Genomic DNA, 22,164 nt, shown 5'->3' on the forward strand with positions numbered 1-22,164 from the left:
GCAGCATCCAAAGTAAGCATTTATAGGCCATATATCTGTTGTAAATAAATAATTATTTCAAAACATCTTTTCCATATTAGAAAATCAAAGAGATTTCTCATCATTTTATAATGCTTAGTTTTTATTTGGGTTTGTGTTAGACTGATAATTAGTGTGGGTTCAGAGTTTACAGTCGAAACTTTCCTGTCAACTCTTTTCTTCCTCTTCTTCTATTCTCTGCTGGATTTACGCAACATTTTGCTAGCTCTGATCCTTCTTGTTCATAACAAGAAGAAGGCTTATTTAATCTTGGGAAACATTTCAACCTCTTGAAATAGTTTTTTAGTATAGTGCTATTAAGTACGACATAAGTTTCATTTTATTAGCTTTAGTTAACATTGTTTTGGCTACTTTTCTTAAAACATCTACCCCAAGTTCAACAGATTTTCACTTCTATTTTCTTTCTGGACATCACAAACGACCCATCTGGACGAAAAAAAATTTGTTGTCAGGCAGTACATTTAGCGTAATAAACAATCTAATTGTCATATAGCCAACTGAAAAACAGAAATATCGATGCACAAACTCAACATGGCGATGCAGCACAATGGGACCTGGAAACAGCAAACGTAGTTTCTGATGGAGCGAATCAAACTACTGTGTTCGGTTGGTGCATGGATGAGTGACGGCAGAATCTGCAGAAACGAGATGGAACACCAGCAGAAGGCCAGGGTATCCCTAGCTTCCCTATTATTACTCTTCCAATTACAAGAGAACAGAAACTTGATCATGAAACTACGAAGGAGATTCATGGGTAATTGTTTAATATCCGTTACCCAGTGGTCAAAACTTATTCTTCCTAGTTTTAGGTAACTATTATGAGGAACCGTGGTGTGACAGCCAGCACATGCTTTAGGGAGATTGTGAAAACACTGAGAAATATATGTGCAACGAACATGAAAATTTAAGTTTACGACCATGGGTTGGAGTCAGCAGAATTAGACACCTGAAAATTTTTATTTGTTTCACGGTTCATGCGTCAACCCTTTGATTTATTGTATAGCTATCATTCAAAGAACCATTACAAACAAAGAAGACAGAACCTAGGCACCAAGAACAAAATATTTTACAAAACGTACTGCATGGCTGCCAGATCTATTATTCAAAGCATGACAAGAACCTAAAGTTAGGTACACCCCAAAGAGTTCAGTCATAAGTTTGGCGCTCACTAAAGACTAAGATGCTCAGCACTTTTTATGCTTCGTGGTAATCCCCGGCCTAATTTTCTGTTTTCTTGCTCATCGTGTGGACTAGCCCTATGATTAGAGCCTGCTTCTTCATTATCCATGGAGCCCGGTTTTTCAGTAAGGAACTGCTCCCAGAAGACATCATTCACACGGGCTTGAGTAGCAGGCCCTTGCTGCTTGTTCTGCGAGGAAGATAAAGTTGTATCCCCATCAGGATGTTTTCTGCTTTCCATGGGAATACTGAGATCAGCCTCGTTACCATCAGCATTCAAATTTGCCTCTGAAGACTTACCAGTTTCCTCAACCACATGGTCTACCTTGGCTGAAGACTGACTCCTGCCAATTGGCGATGCAGAAGAAGCCAAAGACAGGTTTAAATGGCAGGAGATGTGACCATCACCATCTTCGCTAGAAGTTAAACATGGTTGAAAGGAATGTAGTTGAGGGCTTTCAGCATCTGCTGCTTTATGTGGCAACGGGGAATCCACCTTCAAGCCAAATGATGTCCCAGTATCTGACAGGTCTAGAGTTTCAGGGGCATAGAGTGTTTCCCCACATTTTTGGACATCTTTTGGCCACCCTTCAGATATCCTCTTTGGTGAAATCTCCCCATCTTCATTTGAACTTTGCGTGCTATGTGAGAGCAAGTTAATATCTGAAACAGCCGGTGACAACTCTAATGTGAGCTTATTACAGAAGTCCTGAGGTATTGAATTGTTACCAAACTCAGGTCTGGAGCTGCTATGGTCATCCACCATCATATTTTCTTGAACATACTGGGTCTGATCAACTTGAGGCAATCTTCGTTTCTTATTGTATGCTGAAACATCCATAGACTCAAGCTTCTGAGAAAGAATTTCAACAAAACATGGTTTTTGAACTGCATTTTCAAGGAAGGTCAGCAAATTATCCTGCCTTTTCTCCATGCCACTTAGGCGTTGAGTTAGATCTTCTAGCTGGACTTTTGCAGTAGACTGTTGCTGTTTGAACCTTAAGACGTTCCCCTCAAGAACAGCCTTCTCACGTGATAGCTTATCAATTTCTTCTTCAAAAGCTGTCCGTTCTGGGTCAACCACTGTACCTTGAGGGTTGCTGTGGCTATGAATGGGTTTTCTACGATGAATATTCTTAAGGAGATGCTTTTTATCTTTCACAAACTCTTCATTAGCAAACTCCCATCTTTCAGGATCTATCTTCCGGAATCCCTGAATTAATATCATTCATTTCACACAATAAACATGGAAAACTATTAATGCAATAGATTTGAGGGCCATTTAAGTAATAGAACCAACTATTTCATAAAACAAAACCATCTTGAGTTGTATCTTTACAATACCACTTGCTACAAGGTGTTTATGTTGTGAGCTTTACAAATCTGTGTGTAAAAGAAGAGACTTAACTAGAAAAACCAAGTAACATCCTGCTTCACCAAACCAAAACACAGACAAACTATTACAAAAGTCCTTTTTATTTTTCTTCTTCAGATAATGGACAGAATTACATATCTAGGAGGGGAGAGGGGCCAAAATAAGATACCAACAAAACTCAGATATTCTAATTAGTGTATACTGGAACAGGATTTTTTTGGCTATTTGGGCAGTTAACCATAAACCATGAAAGTATACTTGCCACAATTAATCCACACATATTTAGCAGGTTTCTCTGTCTGTCAATTTCAACTGCAGATATTTCGTTCAGTTTCTGGATTTCTTCTGTTTTCTTTGGTGAACATTTCCTTTAGCATGTTTTGATCCATTATCCCTTTTTGTGAAGAAATATTTCCCCATCTCAACCATGGTATTTTCAACTGTGTTTTGATATATTATAATAAAGCAAAATTCTTTCTTACTTCTAATACATACGCAAAATTCAAATAAAATTTCATCAATCATAATAGCTATGCACAACTAAAACTCAAACTCCTCCATTAAGCATTAATGGCAGAATAAAACTAAGAGAGAGGAAAAGTTTGAAGCAATTTTTCATTCATGTGACAATAACTACAAAAGCAAGAAACAATATTTCACGAAAAAAGATAAGAAAACAATCAGTTACAAATAAATCCTAAATATGTAACAAAAACACTTGATCAAATGCTTCATCGTATAGTGACACCATTGGAGTTCTCAATGTCTGAGAGTAGAGAGCTTTAAAGTACTAAACAGCAGGGTGGTGATAATACTGAATGTTGGAAGGCATGACCAAAGTGATGATGGGGTAATTGGTTATTCTGCAGTTCACTCCTAGCTTATTTACTTAGCAACTAACATAGTCATTCATGTGGAAATAGTGTTTAGAACGCTGGAATGGTGAATGTATCTGTTTGCAAGTGACAAGATTGAAACTTGGTGAAGAGTAGTTTCTTAATGAGTTTAAAATGTAAACAGGAAGGAACATAAAGAATGGCTAAATATCCATTTTCTAGTCTTATATAAAATCTTTAAACTCTGTAATCTTCTAATGGCACTGTTAACCATGGACTCAATTACCGCATTTTCCCACTCATTTCAACAATTTAGGGAGATAAAACTCAATAAAAAAACTGCCATCTATTCTTTAGTGAATGTGCAGACTTGTGGGAGATAAAAACCAATAGAATACATTCTACAGGAAGAGCACTTATACACAAAAAAGAGAGCAAAAGCTCCTTAACTTTGAGAAAGAATGCAAGGGGTTCATGCAGCTCAAGGACAAGTCAGCTGATCAACATAGGCAGCTATGTTAATCTCAATACCTAAAATGCTAGTTCATTAGACAAAAGATCCAATGTCCCATTCTTATCATCTCAAAAATTAGACAGAAAATAGCTGAAATACTCCCTAGAATCTTTCTATAATCTTGTTTTGATACATTGAAATAAAACAAAGAACTCATCAGAATTTAAAAAGTCATACACCATCTCCTACGGCCTTTAATCTGAACACTCTTCTAGTAGGAAAATCACAGCAACCTTGCCTAGTTAGTAATAGACAATAAAAGTGGGAATGACGCATCCTCCAACAACTACCAGACACGTAAAGCATACCGTCCCAAATCAAAAATTAAAGTGAGAACTTGATGAGGAGAATCATGGGTTTTGACATATCCTAGAATATTAGTAACCATGTCAGCTGGAAGTGCTTCTTGGATCTATAGCTGATAGAATATGAGCCAAGAGACAGCCAAACATGCCTTATAAATGTTGACGGTCACACTCACTTCCTTTTAAATCTTAGGGACTAAACTAAAGTTAGAAATGCACTTCTTTTAACTTTTTTCATCTGTATTGTCAAATCAAACTCATTACATCTCCTTAACTATGTGTGCGAAAAAAATTATCTCCTTAAATATGCCAAAGACAACAACTGAAGACTGTGATGCCACTATAGTATACTGCTGTATAAGATCTTTCTAAGTTTAATAAGCCAGGTGATCACGATTTGATTTGGATCATCCATGTCTTATAAGGATCACAACAGAAAAATTTAAGCACCAAGAAATACAAGGAAATCACAAAAACCCACTTCCAATAGCGGAGAGCATGGTTTGCCGTCGCGGGTCGTGGTCGCGGTTGTTCCACATCCGTCCCGGCATATCGGTTGAATATCGGATGATACGCACATCATACCACATAAAAATTTCCAAAAATTTTGAAAAAATTACTAAAATCAGAAAATACCAAAAAAGACACAATCTGAGTAAATATCCGAGTCGGAGTTGACTCGGATATATCAGCTGATACCATGCATCACAGAATCGAATCGGCCAATATTGGCCAAGTTAGAGTGAGTCGCCACAGATATGGTATTATCTGCGATTAGGGGATCGGTATCGTACCGGTCCCCTTTGTTCCGGTTACTACTCGGCCGAGTCGTATCGGAATTGGCTGATATTGCTAACCATGGCGGAGAGTTTAATTTAGCAACCCTTCCTTTCCATGTCTCTAACAAAAACTAGTACTCAAAAACTGACTTTTCCGAGTGCTAATCACCGCCTGCATAAAAAAGCCCCACAAAAAGTAGTGCAGTGCCAAAATGCCAACAGGGTCATAAACATACAGACCAATAATACCAATTATTCAATACATTTCCCAATCATTCCACCTTAACTCAATTGAAAGCCTTCTTCATATAGGAAACAATCTAAATATCCCATATCACACAAAGTCCTCCCTTTTCAAATTCAGCACAACATTAAAAATTCACACATCAACCAAAATATATATATATATATATCAATCCAGAACCAAGCATACCCCAAAAGAGACATCCTTTTCCTTTTACTAATCCATCAAAATTAACCTCGGTTACACTAGACCCAAAAAAAGAAACCCACATATATATAGAAATGATCAAGTAATCAATTCAATCATTAAACAAAAATATACTAATAAAATTCCAAAATCAATACATATATATAGAAATGATCAAGTAATCTATTCAATCAACTAAAGAACATACATACATAGGTGTTCAGCTGGCGGATGAAGCTAGAGAAATTATTGTGCTTGAAATAAGTAGGGAGGAGAAGTCGGGCGAATTCAGGTGGGTTCCACACAATGAAGCTCTTTCTAGTCGAACTCCAGGCAACTATGTCGTCTGTGGACGAATCATCCACCATGTCATAGGTTTTCAACAGGAACGGAGCCGGCCCAGCTCCTCCTCCGCCGCCTGGGGCGGAAATCAGACCCGCAGCAGCTGCCTCCATTGATTATTTTGCTGAAATTGGTTGTGGTTTGATGGGATTTTGATGGAGAAGGTTTTTGTTGGGGTTTGCTTTTTTGAATGGGAACGGACACGGAGTGCTGGCCACATTCATTTGGGGGTTGGAAAGAGTCTCGGAGAATAGTCAGCAAATGAGTTGTCAATTTGGAACAAAGGCGTGGACCTTTGTAATAAAATAACTAGTACACGCCTTCATAATTGGCTGTGGATTATAACTTCAAAAGGGTTATTTATATATATATATTTGTTTTCTGGGTATCAAATTTTAGTTGGTGAATTTTTTTTTCTATATCCATCTCCATGGGAAAAAGATGAATCAAAATTCATATTTAGACCAATTTTGTTTTTAGGAATAAGAATTTTTTAAAAAAAGTCTCTTTTAGTTATATCAGAACAAAATATACTTAAGCATCACCGAATTATTTTTTGTTGAAACTTTTTTCATATTGTGAGAAAATTATAAATACTGTATCTTTATTTTCTGAGGATAAAATAGAAAAAACAAAATATCTTTTGACACAATGATAGGTGAGCATAGTGAATTTGTAGAATATCTCTTAGAATAGGTTGTTGAATTTGTGGTAAAATTTATTTTTTTTGACATTTGGGAATGTGGAACAATTTGATTGTCATTGCAAGCTTGAATAATGTCGAGAGAAATTAAAAAAAAAACATAATTATTAATAAGTTCTACATACATAATTTTTTTTGTCGAAAAGCATATTTTAGGACTTACTTTGGCAAATGTAACATGAATTGACCCTTTGAATTAAAGATTATTGAATGAAATAAATGGGGTTTATAGCAAGAATTTTCAGAATCTAAACATCATATATGATCAGGTTCTTAGATAGAATGTACCATGGGAGTAGTAGCCCTTGTATATGCTACACATCTTGGACTATGTTTAGTTGATATTTACAGCCTACTGTTGTCTGTTGTGCATAAGCTACACATATTTGTTGTGTAGAAAAAAAAAATAAAAAACTCCAGTCTTTTGTGTTTGGATTGCATTTTCCGTCATTTTTCATGGAAAAATTACTGTAGCGATTTGATATATGTGAGGGAAAAAGGTGATAGGGAAATGTGATCACGGAAAACGACAATATTTTCTGACGGAAACAAGCAATCCAAACAAGGCTTTTTGACAAATAACACAATCCAGGAAACCTCAACATTCATAAACTAGACTAGATTAGCTTATATAAATGCTATCGTTGCGATAAAAAAAAAAACCTTAACATCCATTATGTCTAATACTTGACCAAAAAAAAAGAAAAAAAGAAGTCTAATATAGTAGATAAGATGCCAACCAGTGTGGTCATCATTTTACCAGCATAATGAAGTTAATCCAAAAGAGAGTGATGCCCAATAAAGACTTTTTTGCATCACTCAAGGTGAAGTTTAAAACAAGGCAGAAATGCAAATTTACAGTGCTTCAAGACATTTATCATTCCTTCCATTATAAATGGAATTTTTTCCTTTTGCAAAGAAATCAGCATTTTTTGTGAGCCACAAGCATTCATAAAGGCAAGAAACCACAACACCATATACAAATAACAGAGAAGTATCTCATTCCTCAAGTCCTCCAAAGGCTTGTCACAGTCAAGCTTGTGAAACACTACTGGCTTTTTTCCAGTTCCCCCCTTCTTTTGCTATGAAAGTTCTCTTGATTCTCTTGACTAGAGCAGATAATTGAGGAAGTTGTTGAACCAGTGAACTCTGAAATTGGATTGTGGACACCTTCTCAGTTCACAAAAAGCCAGAAAGCCTTACAAGCCCTTCAGAAGATGTTACTGTCAATAACAAAATTGGGCAACAAAAAAATTAGACATAGCAAATAAAGAGAGGGGACATATGACGTAATTACTTTGTTTGATTAACATTCACTAGAATATCCGAAATAGTTTGAAGATACTCTATGTTAAATTATCAACCTGAAATTCCACAGTGAGCAGTTTCAAGGTTGAATCATTTTCGCTGAATTAAACTACTGCTAAACATGATGCAGGTTCATATGCAAGAAGATGGACTACAAGTTGGGTTTCATGCACAATCTATATCCCTTCATGGTTTAGTCACAAGAGATCATCCTCTCCTCTCCTCCAGACCACTCCACCAGACTGTTGATGTCATGTAAAGTGAACTATGTTTAGGATTGATAAAAATGCATGATTAATACTAAAACCATCATGAGGTTTCAAATCGTAAAATGCTCGTATTCCAGAGAGGTTGGAGGCATTCCTGCACATCTAGATCAGAAGTTAAATGCTTTCACTGAAGTAAGATCTTAAGTGATTTGATTCTAAAATTTTAGCAAGCATTTAAAAAATGAAGAGAAAAACATTGATTTCAGTCACTCCAAAGTCCAAACAGAGGAAAGAACAGGTACAGATCCCGATTTAAAACACAAATTTATGCTCCTGTTTGGATTATTAGAGGCAATGCCTTCAAATTGAAAAGCTATGAAGTGATGAATAAGTTGCTAAAGATTTGGCAAGTTTACTTACAAGTGAGCAGAAAGGTACCATAGTGGCTGGCTGACATTATGAATATGAGCGACTGATGAGGACTTGAATGCACTCAGTTGCTTCACCGATACTTCTGACGGACTCTTCCAGGGATTTCCCACACCGTTGCACTTGAATTAACTCCAACGTAGGAATATCAGCAAAATCATATGGGACTTCCTGAAGGCGTTTGCAGTTTCGTAAGACCAGCTGCGCAAGTTTGGGAAGGTGATCACAAGAGGCATTCCACTGAACGAGGTTCAGAGAGTCTAACTGCAGGAATCTGAGTTCAGGAAACTCATCTTCCCTCATATCCCAACTTTCCCCATCAAAGGCATCAGAAACTAATTTAAGAACCTGAAGGTTTGGAAGCCTCCCGATGGTAGATATATGATCCCATGGTAGGCCAAAGCTTGACAAAGTTAATTTCTTTAAATTTAGGGGAAGACTGAATTCCCCAGGCTTACGAGTCCTACCAGCATAGAATATCTTCAGCGACTCCAGCTGAGGCAAGAAATCTAACCTTGGAAACTGATTACAACTCTGAGAGGAATCCCTAGCATCCAGAAATATGCAACTGAAGCTTCGAAGATTGGGCAGCTTCCTCAGTATCTTCTCTGTATCCATCCCAAAAGAGAGAGACAGTGAAGAAAAAGTGACTAAGTTTTCCAATTGGAAGGAATTTCCAGACGTGTCATCTTCCATGCTGAAAGCAGCTTGTTTCTTAACGTGGATGTGCCTTAGCCATGTCATGCACCACAAACTATCTGGTAATAAAACCATGCCGCTTAATCCCTTCACGATCAGAGTTTCAAGTTTCCAGAGATTGGATATTGAGCGTGGAATAGAACCCATATCACCGCTGATTGCCAGATATCTCAATTGAACTAGAAACTCCATTTCAGTGGGAAAGGAATGACCGATATTGATACATTCCAAATCAAGAACCTTAACCAGTTTGAAATGCCGAGGAATGAATGAGAGATTGTATGGACGCCTTGGATATGTATCGCTAGAGGCAGAGAATATCAAAGAACGGGTCCTTGGACCAGAAGGTCTTGAATCAACAAAAACCTTTCGTTTCAAACATATGCACAGTCGATGGCTCTCATATTTTACAGGATTTGAAGGATAATAAGAATCAAAGTCAACCCAGTGATCTGAATCAAGAAGAGAAGCATACGGTTCATCATACCTGGTTACAAGTTGTAAAAACTTATCTTCTGATGATTGGCTCTGACACAAATCACGCAGCAAATCATGGATGCGGCATGCTTTCACTCCTCCCTTGGATCTTTTTTTGGAAATTATTACTAGGCTCCGATCAATTAGATCAAGCAAGTATTCCTCGGCAGTTTCTTCTAAACTCCTTGGCTCCTTTTTCTGTACAAATCCTTCTGCAATCCACAACTGTATTAACTTGCTGACCCTAACATCTTTTTCTCCTTGAAATGCTCCAAAGTACAGAAAACATGCTTTTAGATGAGCTGGTAAGTGACTGTAGCTCAACTGTAATATGTCCTTGCACCGAGTTTCTGCATCACCAATTACCAGGGAGTTCAACTCTTTGGCAATCAGTTCCCACCGCTCCAATTCCTTTTCAGTCTTTTCTAGGATACCAGCTACTGCAACAACTGCTAGAGGTAGCCCGCCACAGCGTTCAGCAATTTGCTCCCCAATGTCGACTAGTTCCTCAGGACAGCATCCTTCCTCTTGAAATATCTTCATTTGCAGTAGTTTCCAGCTTTCATCATCATTTAGTAGACGTAGAGAATGGGGATCCCTATCAGGTTCAGCTTCTAAAGCCACCTTGCGGAGACGACTTGTTATCATGATTCTACTTCCGTTTCCATCATCAGGTAATGATCTTTCTAAAACATTCCAGACCTCAACATCCCAAACATCATCCAGAACTATAAGATACTTGTTTTTCAACAACCGCTGCCTCAACCTTTGTTCTAAATCTGCGTCGCTCATTTCATGAATCTCATCTGTAAGTCCTTCAATGTCTCTCAGAATGTTCAGCAACAAGTCCCTTTTCAGGTATACCTGTGAAACGGAACACCATGCACGGCAGTGAAAGTGATAGACTATATTTGGATCATTGTATAGCTTCTTAGCCAGAGTGGTTTTTCCAATACCTGCCATACCAACAAGAGAGACAACATCTCGTTTCGATGATCCCCATGTTAGTCTATCAATTACCTCTTGTTCCTGATCACCAAGAGATATCACCATTTTGTCAGTTTTTGGTGTACTGGCTTGTCGTACATGCCCCCTAATCTGGGCGACACTAGGGACCCCAGTATTTTTTGCCAGATTCTTGATGAATCTAATCCTTTCTTGGAGATCATAAATCCATACCAAATGTTGCAAATTAGCACCAATCCCCATCTCAATCGAGTCAATGACATATTCCACCTCGTATGCCATCTCTGTGAGACATGTAGAAAGATCTTTCAGTTCTTGATGCTCATTGTCTGGGTACGAAGTTCCTGTGAACAGAGATGTGAAAGACACCAGGTCCAGTTGAATCTTTTCAATGTGATCTTTCACTAGAGCGATTGAATCTGGATTACGCTTTATCAGCTCCAAAAGATTGGCCGAAAGAAAATCAAAGAACTGAGTCCCTATGAAATTGGGGAAATTGGACCTTGAAATTTTTGGACAGATCCCTCTCAGCTCTGCCGTGATTATTTCCATCTCATGTATGAAACCTGAAAACAAATTCTCGATCACCTCTTTTTCGACTTTTTGGGCAATAATTGAGTAATACAAATGTGTTATCCTCCAAATAATTGCCTCCATCGGTTTCATGTACATCTTTTCCTCATGTTCTTTGCTCTTCTCCTTTTTATCTTCAAGAAGAGCTAGAACCAATTTTGCCCCAATAAGAAAGGCTTCAATTTGATCTTCAGATTTTAGACCCGTCAAAGTTTCCTCACCATTTCGTAGCTCCATTAGAACCCAACATGCCTTGAAAAGCAGAATCTTGGAAAGCAACAGAGAAACCAAACTCCTCAACTTGCTTTTTTTAATTTTCTCTGCCTTCAAGGATTGATATAGACTTTCTATCTCTGCAGTGGCTTTTTCGATACAGTCAAAAACTCGCTTCCCATTTTCAAATTCCGCTTCTTGTAGGCCAGAGCGATCATTTAGCAGGTTCTTCAGCTTTTTATGAAGCACCTTAATTTGGTCCTCGGCAGGATGCCTGAATATGGTGCTGTTGCCGAGCTGCTCCTTGAGGAAAATCTGTACCTCCAGAAGCAACATCTTTTCCTTGATAAGCCGAATCTTTCCTGTGACCCAACGTTGTCTTAGTAATGCCGCCTCTAGGATCAAATGTTTAATTTCTGCAGAGAAACACTTGGCGTCCAGAGGCTGAAGGGACTCCCCTGGCTCATTGAGCACAAAGATCACCAGGGGCAGCAATTCCTTGCTAAAACAAGTCTTGGATTCGCCACAAAGGACCTGCTCCAGAAAAGTAGCTGCTATATCCGCCTCATGATTCGCAGTTCGTCCATGGCTGATTTTACTGAGAGCATTGAGGAACTTGAGCGCGAACTCTGTCATCTTGGGAGTAGTAAAATCAATCTCGCTTCGCAGATTTGAAAGATCAGTAATAGTACTGTCTGCCATGTCCCGATCAGATGTTGGATCTGCCCAATGTTTGGACCAGAAAAAACATGACAGATTTGCTGCCCTTGTCACCACAGATGCAGCATGAACCAAGAAGCCATCAATTATGCTGCGGTCTCTTAGAAATCCATCCTCAAAACCTTTTTGTGCACTATTAAGGAACGATATGAGCTTGTTTAAGCTCTCTACCAAGGCTGCTAAGTTTTCTTGTTGATCAAAACGATCCACCTTCTTTAACAGAGGCCTGATGTTCGTGGCTGCAACGGAGTGGACAAATTCAACCCATAGAAAATAACGGTGCAAGGGAGAAACAACCTGAAACGAGCGGGAGGCAGACAGAGCCTGACATGCTTGTGCAATTTCCGGTTTCAATTTCTGAATGTTGGTCAGCAAATTGCTGAGCACATCAATGAGCTTGGAAGGACATTTCGAAACGTACTTTTTGCGACAGGCTATTCTGAGTTTGCCAGCAATATCAACAATTTCAGCGTTAATCTTAGAGACAAGAAATCCCGAATTCCTAATAACATAGCCTGGATCAGTCCACTTGTGTATGCAATCCCTGAAAGTTATCAAGAAATTGGCATCGTCTTGGAGTTTGGTTATACGATCATCTAGAGTATTATACAGCTTCTGATCACCGATCCTGCGCAAATTTGGATTCAGTAATCCTCGCAAACCTGAAACTCCAGCTACACCTTCGCAGCCAAAACGCCACCCCTCCTGCTGCAATTGCCGATGGAGCTCAGTTAAGGCTAGACCAAGGTGAAACTGCAGTTCAAAAGATCTCCAAGCCATCTTCAGTTTGCTTCTTAGTCTTCTCTTCTTACTCAGATGATTTCTTTCCAGTTGAGAATGTAATTGAAATAAAAACTTCCAAAGAAGACTGACAGAAACTTCCAAAGAAACGGGAAAAGAACAACAGATAAAGTAGAACGCGGGCACCACTAATGGTGAAATCAATGTCATTGAACCGGACCGGACCGGACCGGCCGGTTCGACCTGTTGAACCGCGAACCGGCCATGGCATCGGTCCGGTTCAATGACATTGTTGACTTTGCTAGAAAACCGGTCAAAGACCGGTTGAACCGTGAAAACCGCCGAACCGGATTGAACAGGCGGTTTTCCGGTTTTCAGCTTTCCCTCTTTTTTTTTTTTTTTTTAAGTTTTGCAAAATGCAGCTATCAAGATTCGAATCCAAGACCTTTGTAATAAAAGGCCAATATTAACCATTGCACCATCACATCTTATTAGTTTTTTTTGATAACTAATTTATATAAAGCAAACATTCATATTTCTTTTTTTCATTTTTCTTACAAAATCTCATCCCCTCATGGCTCTTTCTTTTTAATTTTCAACTCTCTCTCTCTCTCTCTCTCTCTCTCTCTCTCTCTCCTCTTTTCTTTTGTCACTCCCTTTTTAATCAAATCTCTTTATTTTTAATTTATTGATGTTTTCTTCCATCTTTTAATTTTGTTTTTGTCCATTAAATTGAAAAAAGTTAAAAAAGAATTTTTTTTAACCCAAATTATTTAATGCCACAACCACTCACTTTTATCTTATTTTTTATTTTTTATCAAGTTTACATTTCTATTTTCGATTTTCTTGACTTCCTTCGAACTCCAAATTTTCTTTTTTAAATTGCAATCTCTAAATCCCAAAATGTAAATTAAAATTGAAGTTCATAATATCTAAATTCTCAGAGACATGAATTTTGTATAATTTCAAAATATTGTGATATTTTGGGGTTGGATTTAGATATAATTGAAATTGAGATGAAATTTATTTGTTTTAACTTATAATTTAAAAATTTATTTTTAAAAATCCAAGTTATTAAAAAATAGTAAAATTTTCATCATATAAAATATTAAATTAGTTCATTACATGTCTTATTTTGTACATATATATATTTATATAAATTATTTTTAAAAAAATTCATTGAACCGAGGTTGAACCGGTCCGACCGGTTGAACCTCGACCCTTTCACTTCACCGGTTCAATTAACGGTCCGATTTTAAAACATTGGGTGAAATTTGAAACAAGAATACTACAATTGCAGTTTGTCTCTTTAACTAAAGGGTAAATTTAAAAATCTATATATGAACTCCTCGTAGTTTTGATTAAATTGTCGTGATTTGTTTCTTCATAAAATTAATAGTCAATAGTAAAAAGTTAAAATCAAACTAATAAATTGACAAATTCACTATTTCATTTATTATTTTTCTTGTTTCTTTTTTCCTTTTCCCTTTTTCTTTTTGATAGGGTGTTAATTGTTAGTAATTTTATTGTTAATTTTTCCTTTGTTCTTGCCAAATATTGTTTTAATTAGTAATATTTACTTATATTTGGTATTTGGACTTAATTTCAGGAATTGGAGCAAGAAACTACAAAGAAGGAGGGACTTGCTCCATAAGTGGGAGACTTCAAGAAGGCTCCATGGACCTGGCCCACAAGGAGAGGAAGAAACGGAATGGCAGATGAAGAATTAATTGGTACTAAGGGCTCTACTAGCAATAGCAAGCGGGAAGAGAGGAAACATTGAGTAGGGCCTGGCCCTTTGGTACCCTTTGTTGACTTATGCGGCGGGGACCACGGAGAATAGGGAAGGCATTAGTCATTTGGCTTTAAAAGAGAAACAAACGTACACAGGAGCTCTTATCAATAGTTTTAGGATAGCTTTAGTTTTTAGTTTTCTTTTCTTTTCTTTTCTAACAAAAGGCGCACGCCGACTGTTCGACAAAATTTTCCAACGGGAACAACACCTTTCACTTTGTGCTTTCTAGTGAAAAACTGCATGTCTTTGCAGTCAATTAATTTGCATGAAGATTTATTTATGCGGCGTGGCTAAGCCTTCCATCTAGTCAAGGGTCAACTCGACGGCGCAGTCTCAAAAATCTGTGAGATCTAATTAGTTTTCACGCGTTGCTCAATTTATTAATATTTGCATGTTGTCTACTTGAATTTTTATGGGATTATTTTATTAATTGAATGTCAAGGGCCCGATATTCAAATTAATGTAATGATCTAATGCCAAATTAGTTGATTGAATCCGTAATTGTTCAATTGATTAATACCAGTGGCGACTAGCGTGATTGGTTTCATGTTAGGGAAACGTATGATCTAATTTAAACAAACCCTCGTAGCGTGTTTGTTGATTAGGGTTGGGTTTTTCTAATTATTAATACAATCGGGTAATTAAATCCTATGGTCGTACTTAGGATTATTTCTTGGTTAGGGAAATAGTTAACGGTCGTACCTTAACTATCGAGAAATTAAGGAAAGACTGGTTGTTCATCGCGTGTATGACAACTATAACCAATCTATTAATGAGTACTTGAATTATCTTTGCATCGATGATCAGTTGCATGGACCGTGTCTGAAAAGTTGCACCTTTGGCTAGAGTCGTATTGGTTATTGATTAATTCGTGTTTATTTTTATTAGTTATTTCATTAGTTAGTTAATTAGTCATTTTATATTATCCAAAAATCCCCCATGTGCTGAATTCTAGAAGAAACGAATTATCCCTAGTCCCTGTGGATTCGACCCTGCTCACCGCTATATACAAAATTTATATTTTTCTTGAGTAGGTAATTATTATTGCACAGGCTCGACACCCTGTCAATTTTTGGCGCCGTTGCCAGGGACTGGTGCCAGATTATTTTGTTTCTTTTTGAGTTCATCTTGTTTTCATATTTTTTTATTTTATTTTTCTATTTTTTTTTAGTTTATGGCTGCTAACATTCCGTATTTTGATGATAGACTGGACTTTATTCCTGAATAGGGTATGAGACTCGTATTTTTCCTAATGATCAATTGATCGTTGCAAATTGTGAAAGTTATTTTTTCTCAGGTTATTCAACCGACATATGCCCCGCATTTCAAAATAACCTAAGTGCTCCTATTGATACTTTTGGAGATTTTTCGCCTCAGTATCAAACGTGGTATGACCCTTATTCAAACGGGTATGATCAAGGTTGGTGGGATGATTCCAATTTCAATTATACAACCGGGCCGATGGATATTCAACAGCAAGAATCTCAACAACCATCATCCATGCCAGATCCGTCTCTAGAAGAAATGATGAAGCAGTTAATTGCTAATCAACAAAAGACGAATTCTGACCTACAAAGTATGAGGAATCAATGGGGACAAGTGCAAACTCAAGTAAATCAATTGATGATAGCACTTAACCGCCTAGAATCCCAAGTCCAAGAAAGACTTTCAAATTATGAAGAATTGCCCTCACAAACCATCATCGACCTTGAAGAAGATGAGAGTGCAATTATTCTGACAAGTGACATGGAGCTACAAGAGTCTCAAGAAAATGGATCTAAAAATGCAATTGAAAAGGAAGTTGAAGTGCAAGAAATGAGACCCCAACATCAACTTGTTCAAGTGAATGAATCCAGTGAACAATTTCCAAATGCGATGACATCTCCTCTATTCCTTAATCAATATTTTCCTGACTTCTATTCTTCAACTCCTGTTATTGAGATTGATTTTATTATACCCGAAAATTTTAAATTTCATGACAGGAATAAATTAAGAGCGGTAGTAGCAAAATATGTTGAACCAATAAATGCGCGTGATGGAGGAGTGAGTGAAGAATCTAGATTATTGTTGACCGGTTTGGCGCCATCTACTAGTTCACGGAAGATCGTAGCTCGTGTGCTGAAAGATTACTCTATTTACGAGGGCTATCAGGACTATATAAAGGATAAAGCACTGAAACGAGTCACAAGATTTTATCCTCCTTGAGCAAACATGACAATGTCTAGCCAAAGACATTAAAGAAAGGCGCTTTTTGGGAGGCAACCCAAATATTGATCTTATTGTTTTTCGTTGTTAAATTCTTTAATTATGTCGTTTCTTATTTAGGTTGTGGTCGGTCTTAATGTTTTCTTCCACTGTGGTCAGGACAGCAATCTTGGCGTGCCCACGCGGTGTTTGTGACTCCTGAGGTCAGTGGAGGTTTGTCAATCTTGGCGTGCCCACGCGGTGTTTGACGACCCAAAAATAAAAGAAAAATTGTTATTTTTTATTTTTGTTTCTCTTTATTTTTTATTGAAAAAATATTTTTTTTAGAAAAATAAAAAAAATACTTTCCATTGTAACCTGCGATTTTGTTTTGAAAAATTCAAATTTTAACCTTTAAAAAAAAATCCCCAAAAACTATTTTTCTTTTTTTCTTTTTCTTTCTTCCTTTCTTTTCTTTCTTCCTTTTTCCCCGCCGCTTTCCCTTTTTCCCCTTTTGCTTTCTTCTTCGCCCGACATCCCTAGCAACCGCCGCGCCTCGCCGTCCGCCACCTTCACACCACCACCGCATCACTCCGTCTTGCGCAACCACGGACCTCTGCCAGCTCACCTCGATTCGCGCACCGCCTCTATCCTCCACTCCACCTCCACGCTCCAAGCTCCGTTCCAGAGCAAGCCAGTCCCTGCACCAGCTCCTCGCAGCTCCCAACTCTTCCACGGTAACGGCTACGCGCTCCACCAGCTCACAGATGCCACCACCATGCTTTCTCCATCTCCTCTCGCATCCGCCGCCACCAGTTCTCCCTTTCTTATCCATTGCCGCACGCTGCTGACCAGCTTCCATCACCGCCGCCTCTCGTCCAGCCCACTTCCTCGCGCACCACTCCACCTCCACTAGTCGCGATGCACAGATCAACGCCGCCGTCGGTAGCCCAAACTCCCTGGTGCCAGGTTTTTCTTATTAATTTTGTAGTCTCCGATTTCGATTTCTTGATGTTGAGGGGATTTTGATGATTGCAATTTCTTTGAGTGAATTTGATTGGGTTGCATCGCTGTTACTGGAGCCAGTGGGTTGGGTTATGTCCTGCAACTGATTTGCCTGGTCTAATATAATTGTCATTTGTTTAGGCTCTTGGAGTACTGTCTGGTGTTGTTTGTATTTCTTAGTGAATTGAGTTTGCCGTTTGATTTAATTCTTCCCTGTGCGTACACCAGTGGTACTGGTTGTAGTAGTTTGCCTAACATTTATTCATTCTTTTTGGTTGGCTGCTTGATTGAAAGCTCAGAGCTTGTGACTAAGTTGTTATTGCCTAAATTCTGACCTGCTATTACTGGACTTGCTGAATTCTTGGGAGCATTTGTTAGGATTTTGGGTGGATATGTGTCCAATTGCTGAAATTTGTTGCTTTGTTTAAACACTCGCATTGCTCCTAGTTTGCTCGAGTGAAATTGGTTGGACGTCCACGGCCCATGGAGTTTAATTGTTACATTGTTTGGGGCGATTTTCTGGTATTGATTGAATTGTTGGGCGTAAATTGCTCAGGGCTTTACATTGCTAATTTGGTGGGCCCTTTTATTGTGCACTACCCTTTTGAATTGGGAGATACCTGTGCTTATTGGGTTGATTGTTGACTTCACTAGAGGATATTGATTTCTACTGATCTACATTTACTTGTTCCTCTATATGTTGGCAATTTTGTTTCTGTTGATTGGGCTACCTGTTAGCGATAATGGTGAGATCAAAGTTCTCTTCTAGGTCCGGAACCTCTTGACCTTAGCCTACCCCAACCCAACTCAACCATTTCCGGCCTCACCCACTGCTGTGGCCCCGCCATGGTTCCCGTGATTTCAGGGAAGTATCGTTGCTCTTTTACTTACTATTACTATTTATTTATCACATTGAGGGTTGATAGGGTGCATTTTAGTGGGATATTTTGGGCATTATGGCTTAATTGTTTGACTAAATATCTCATTAATTGGGTGGATTCTACTCATATGTGATTTTGGTGCTAATTGCAGAAATGGAGGCTGAAAAGTACTTAAAATAGAAATTCAGAGGATTTGTCGTACGTGGGGCCCTCTTGAGAAGCTGAAGAAATTTGATTGTAATAGACTTTATTTTTATTTTATTTTAGGGAGTCTTGTTTTAATTTTAAAATACCAATTTCCAATAATGGGGGAAATTCCCTCCTTAATTTCGGATGACCCAAAAACAGAAAGAAAGGGGTATTAGAGGCCAGGGGGGCCGCCGCTAAAAAAAAAAAACCAGTTTTTCGCCTGGCTTAGGTTTGCTCCTAGGCTTGCTTTTGAATAGAAGGGGTGGCGGCAGCTCTGCAAAACCATCAGAGGAGACAAGAGCCTCCATTATTGACTTTACATTTGATGTGTTTGGACAAAGGAAATTTAGAAAAAAAAATTTTGCCTCACAAATCCCAATCACCTTTTTATCTTCCCAACCATCTTTTTATCTCACATACATCACATCACAAAAGTGCTACAGTAAATATCTCAAATAAATCATCCAAATAAACTCTTATTCATGCAATTCCAATCCTAAGTCTGGTTGACCGAAATTGAAAGGACAAAAGCAAGCAAAGCAATCAGAAGAGAGGCCATTATTATTGACTTTTGGGACTCAAGGCTTTATCCTTGGCTTTGACCGAAATCAAGCAATTGAAAAACCTTTCTCTCGTATGTCTTGCTAGCAATTGGGAGAAGAAATAAGGGCCGCAATTGTTGACCATTGGCTTCGCTTTTCAATTGGCCGTGACTGGAATTGATATAAGGCATCAGACCCTCTCCCATGCTTGCTCCGTGAGAGACAATTGGAAGCAATTAAATCCCGTGCTTTTTTCTCTTGTGGTGGACCGAAGTGGGAGAATCGACTTGCAAACTTTTCCCAATTCTACACGGGCGATTTGTCCTCCGTTAATGGAGGGCTAACTCTCTACTTCTAGTCAAGGGAGCAACTGACGAATTGGTTCAATAATTACTGTGAGATCTAAATCATTTTTAATTATTTTCTTCATTTATTGATATTTATATGTTCCTTGCTTTTAATTGCTATAGACTCGTGTATGATTGGTTAGTGCGCAATAATTAATTATTCATATAGGTTATTTTGCTAAATAGGGGTAATTAAATTCGTAATTGTTCGTTATCTCTGTCTTAGTAGCAACTGGCGTAATTGGATTTATGTCAGGGAAATATACGATCTAGCTTAAACAAACCCTCGTAGCGTGTTTGTTGGTTAGAATTGGGCCTTTCTAATTATTAATGCAAGCTAGAAATTAAATCCTACGGTCGTACTTGGGGTTGTTTTTGGGTTAGAGAAATAGCTAACGGTCGTACATTAGCTATCGATAAATTAAGGAAGGGTTGGTTGTTTATCGCGTGCATGACAACTATAACCAATCTATTAATAAATGTTGAAATTATCTGTGAATCGATGATCAGTGCATGAACCATTTCTGAAGTGTACCCTTGGCTAGAGTTTCTCCAATTATTTCTTTAAATTAATTATTTTCTGCAGTTAATTTATTTTTAGCATTTAATCGTGAAAACCCCCATTTGTCTTGATTCGAAAAGGAATAAATTTCTCTCCAGTCCCTGAGGAGACGACCCTGCTTACCACTGTCTACTAGTTAGTGAATTCAGTTAAATAATTAATTCAGGTATATCGGATTAAGCAAACTCTTCGGGAATAGGGTGAATCAAGTAACCCATTGCACACCTAGAGTCCCTGCTCCAGTACTCGAATTGATTATTGACTGTTTTAGGTGGTAGTTAGGTTTTATTTATTATTCTTGCACAGGTTCGGCACCTGTCAAGGGCAATGTGTGATTTAGGTGTGGGGGAGATCAGTTTAGGTGTTAGTATTTTCAATTTTCGATTTTAAGGTGTTTTTCCTTTGTTTTTAGTTTGATATTTATCTCCTTTTCGTTTATTTTCTTTTCTTTTTTTTTTTCAGTGGTCAGTTCTTATTTGAATACCAAGTTTGATGTTGGATTTTTGTCTCTAATTCTGATATTGCCGAGTTTATTAATAAAAAGGTATCAAGTTAATGTGGTTGAGTTCAGGAACATCTCTTTGGTGAATATCAATAATTGCATAACTTTTCCAATTTTTGGTTAACTTTTCTAGGCATAGGGAATGATTGTTGGCATTTTTCATGTGAATTGGTCCAGTTATTAATTTTAGTTCTCCATGTTTGGAAATTTGAGGCTGACTGCTGTTAATCTTGTGTTGCTTTTAGATATCGTGCTATATGGTTGTAAATAAGAGTTGACTGTACTCCGCTAGTGGTTACTACTGAATAACCGGGAATCTTCACCTAAAATGTTGATTTTCGCATCAAAAGGTAGTAGTTGCTATGAGTACGTGGTCCCGTAGCAATTGGAGCTGAGTAACCGGGCTCCTCCATCTGGCAAATGTTGGAGTTCGCGTTAAAAGGCTCTAAGGGCTATAGACTAACTCTTTTGTTACTCAAAAAAAAAAAAAACAAAAACAAAAACAAAAACAAAAGAGTAAAGTAAAGTTTGTGTTAGTATTTAGAAAAAAAAGGGTCAGCTTGCCTATTTGTGATCTTAATGTCGAGATTTTGGTTAATAATTGGACCGTTTGCTGATAAATGTGAGCAACAATTCCTTTTTCTTAGATTAGTTTGCTTTAAATTGGAGGAGTTGGTGATTTAGAGGCTAACCGGGGTGTTTTTTTCTTGAATCTTGACCTGTGATGCTTGATATTTATTTTTCTTGGGTACCTTGGCAATACGGTATTTGGAGCAATAGCTATTGTCGAATTTTTGGTGTTCAATTGCTGTTCCCATGCTTGAGGGCAAGCATGATTTAGGTGTGAGGGGAATTGATAGGGTGTTAATTGTTAGTAATTTTATTGTTAATTTCCCATTTGTCCTTGCCAAATATTGTTTTAATTAGTAATATTTACTTATATTTGATATTTGGACTTAATTTCAGGGATTGGAGCAAGAAACTACAAAAAGGAGGGACTTGCTCCATAAGTGGGAGACTTCAAGAAGGCTCCATGGACCTGGCCCACAAGGAGAGGAAGAAACGGAATGGCAGATGAAGAATTAATTGGTACTAGGGGCTCTACTAGCAATAGCAAATGGGAAGAGAGGAAACATTGAGTAGGGCCTGGCCCTTTGGTACCCTTTGTTGACTTATGCGGCGGGGACCACGGAGAATAGGGAAGGCATTAGTCATTTGGCTTTAAAAGAGAAACAAACGTACACCGGAGCTCTTATCAATAGTTTTAGGATAGCTTTAGTTTTTAGTTTTCTTTTCTTTTCTTTTCCAACAAAAGGCGCA

General features: G+C 37.9%; 2 protein-coding genes across 3 annotated transcripts; both read right to left on the bottom strand.

The window, feature by feature from the left end:
• Positions 1 to 1,014: 1,014 nt before the first annotated feature.
• Positions 1,015 to 6,050, bottom strand: LOC113736380 (heat stress transcription factor A-5-like). Its single transcript, XM_027263318.2, has 2 exons — positions 5,670 to 6,050; positions 1,015 to 2,431 (listed from the first exon to the last, which is right to left on the bottom strand). Exons 1-2 carry the CDS (start codon positions 5,910 to 5,912, stop codon positions 1,208 to 1,210), a joined length of 1,467 nt encoding a protein of 488 aa, XP_027119119.1. The 5' UTR covers positions 5,913 to 6,050; the 3' UTR covers positions 1,015 to 1,207.
• A 1,176-nt stretch (positions 6,051 to 7,226) lies between these two features.
• Positions 7,227 to 12,912, bottom strand: LOC113736327 (putative late blight resistance protein homolog R1B-23). 2 transcript variants are annotated; one of them, XM_072084671.1, is made up of 2 exons: positions 8,458 to 12,912; positions 7,227 to 7,725 (listed from the first exon to the last, which is right to left on the bottom strand). In XM_072084671.1, the coding sequence occupies exon 1, from the start codon at positions 12,874 to 12,876 to the stop codon at positions 8,476 to 8,478; it is 4,401 nt and encodes a 1,466-aa protein (XP_071940772.1). In that variant the 5' UTR covers positions 12,877 to 12,912; the 3' UTR covers positions 7,227 to 7,725; positions 8,458 to 8,475. The 2 variants fall into 2 exon arrangements, with proteins under 2 accessions (XP_071940772.1, XP_071940771.1); XM_072084670.1 differs by having other exon boundaries at positions 8,440 to 12,912.
• Positions 12,913 to 22,164: the final 9,252 nt, after the last annotated feature.

This window comes from Coffea arabica, chromosome 3e, assembly GCF_036785885.1.
Source record: "Coffea arabica cultivar ET-39 chromosome 3e, Coffea Arabica ET-39 HiFi, whole genome shotgun sequence".
Classification (NCBI taxonomy): domain Eukaryota; kingdom Viridiplantae; phylum Streptophyta; class Magnoliopsida; order Gentianales; family Rubiaceae; genus Coffea; species Coffea arabica.

Excerpts from the sequence above, each read along its gene's own strand:
- LOC113736327 (XM_072084671.1), bottom strand. The coding sequence starts at position 12,876 with ATGGCTTGGAGATCTTTTGAACTGCAGTTTCACCTTGGTCTAGCCTTA.
- LOC113736380 (XM_027263318.2), bottom strand. The coding sequence starts at position 5,912 with ATGGAGGCAGCTGCTGCGGGTCTGATTTCCGCCCCAGGCGGCGGAGGA. Across the intron at positions 2,432-5,669 it reads TCCGCCAGCTGAACACCTAT|GGATTCCGGAAGATAGATCC; the intron begins GTATGTATGTTC and ends ATATTAATTCAG.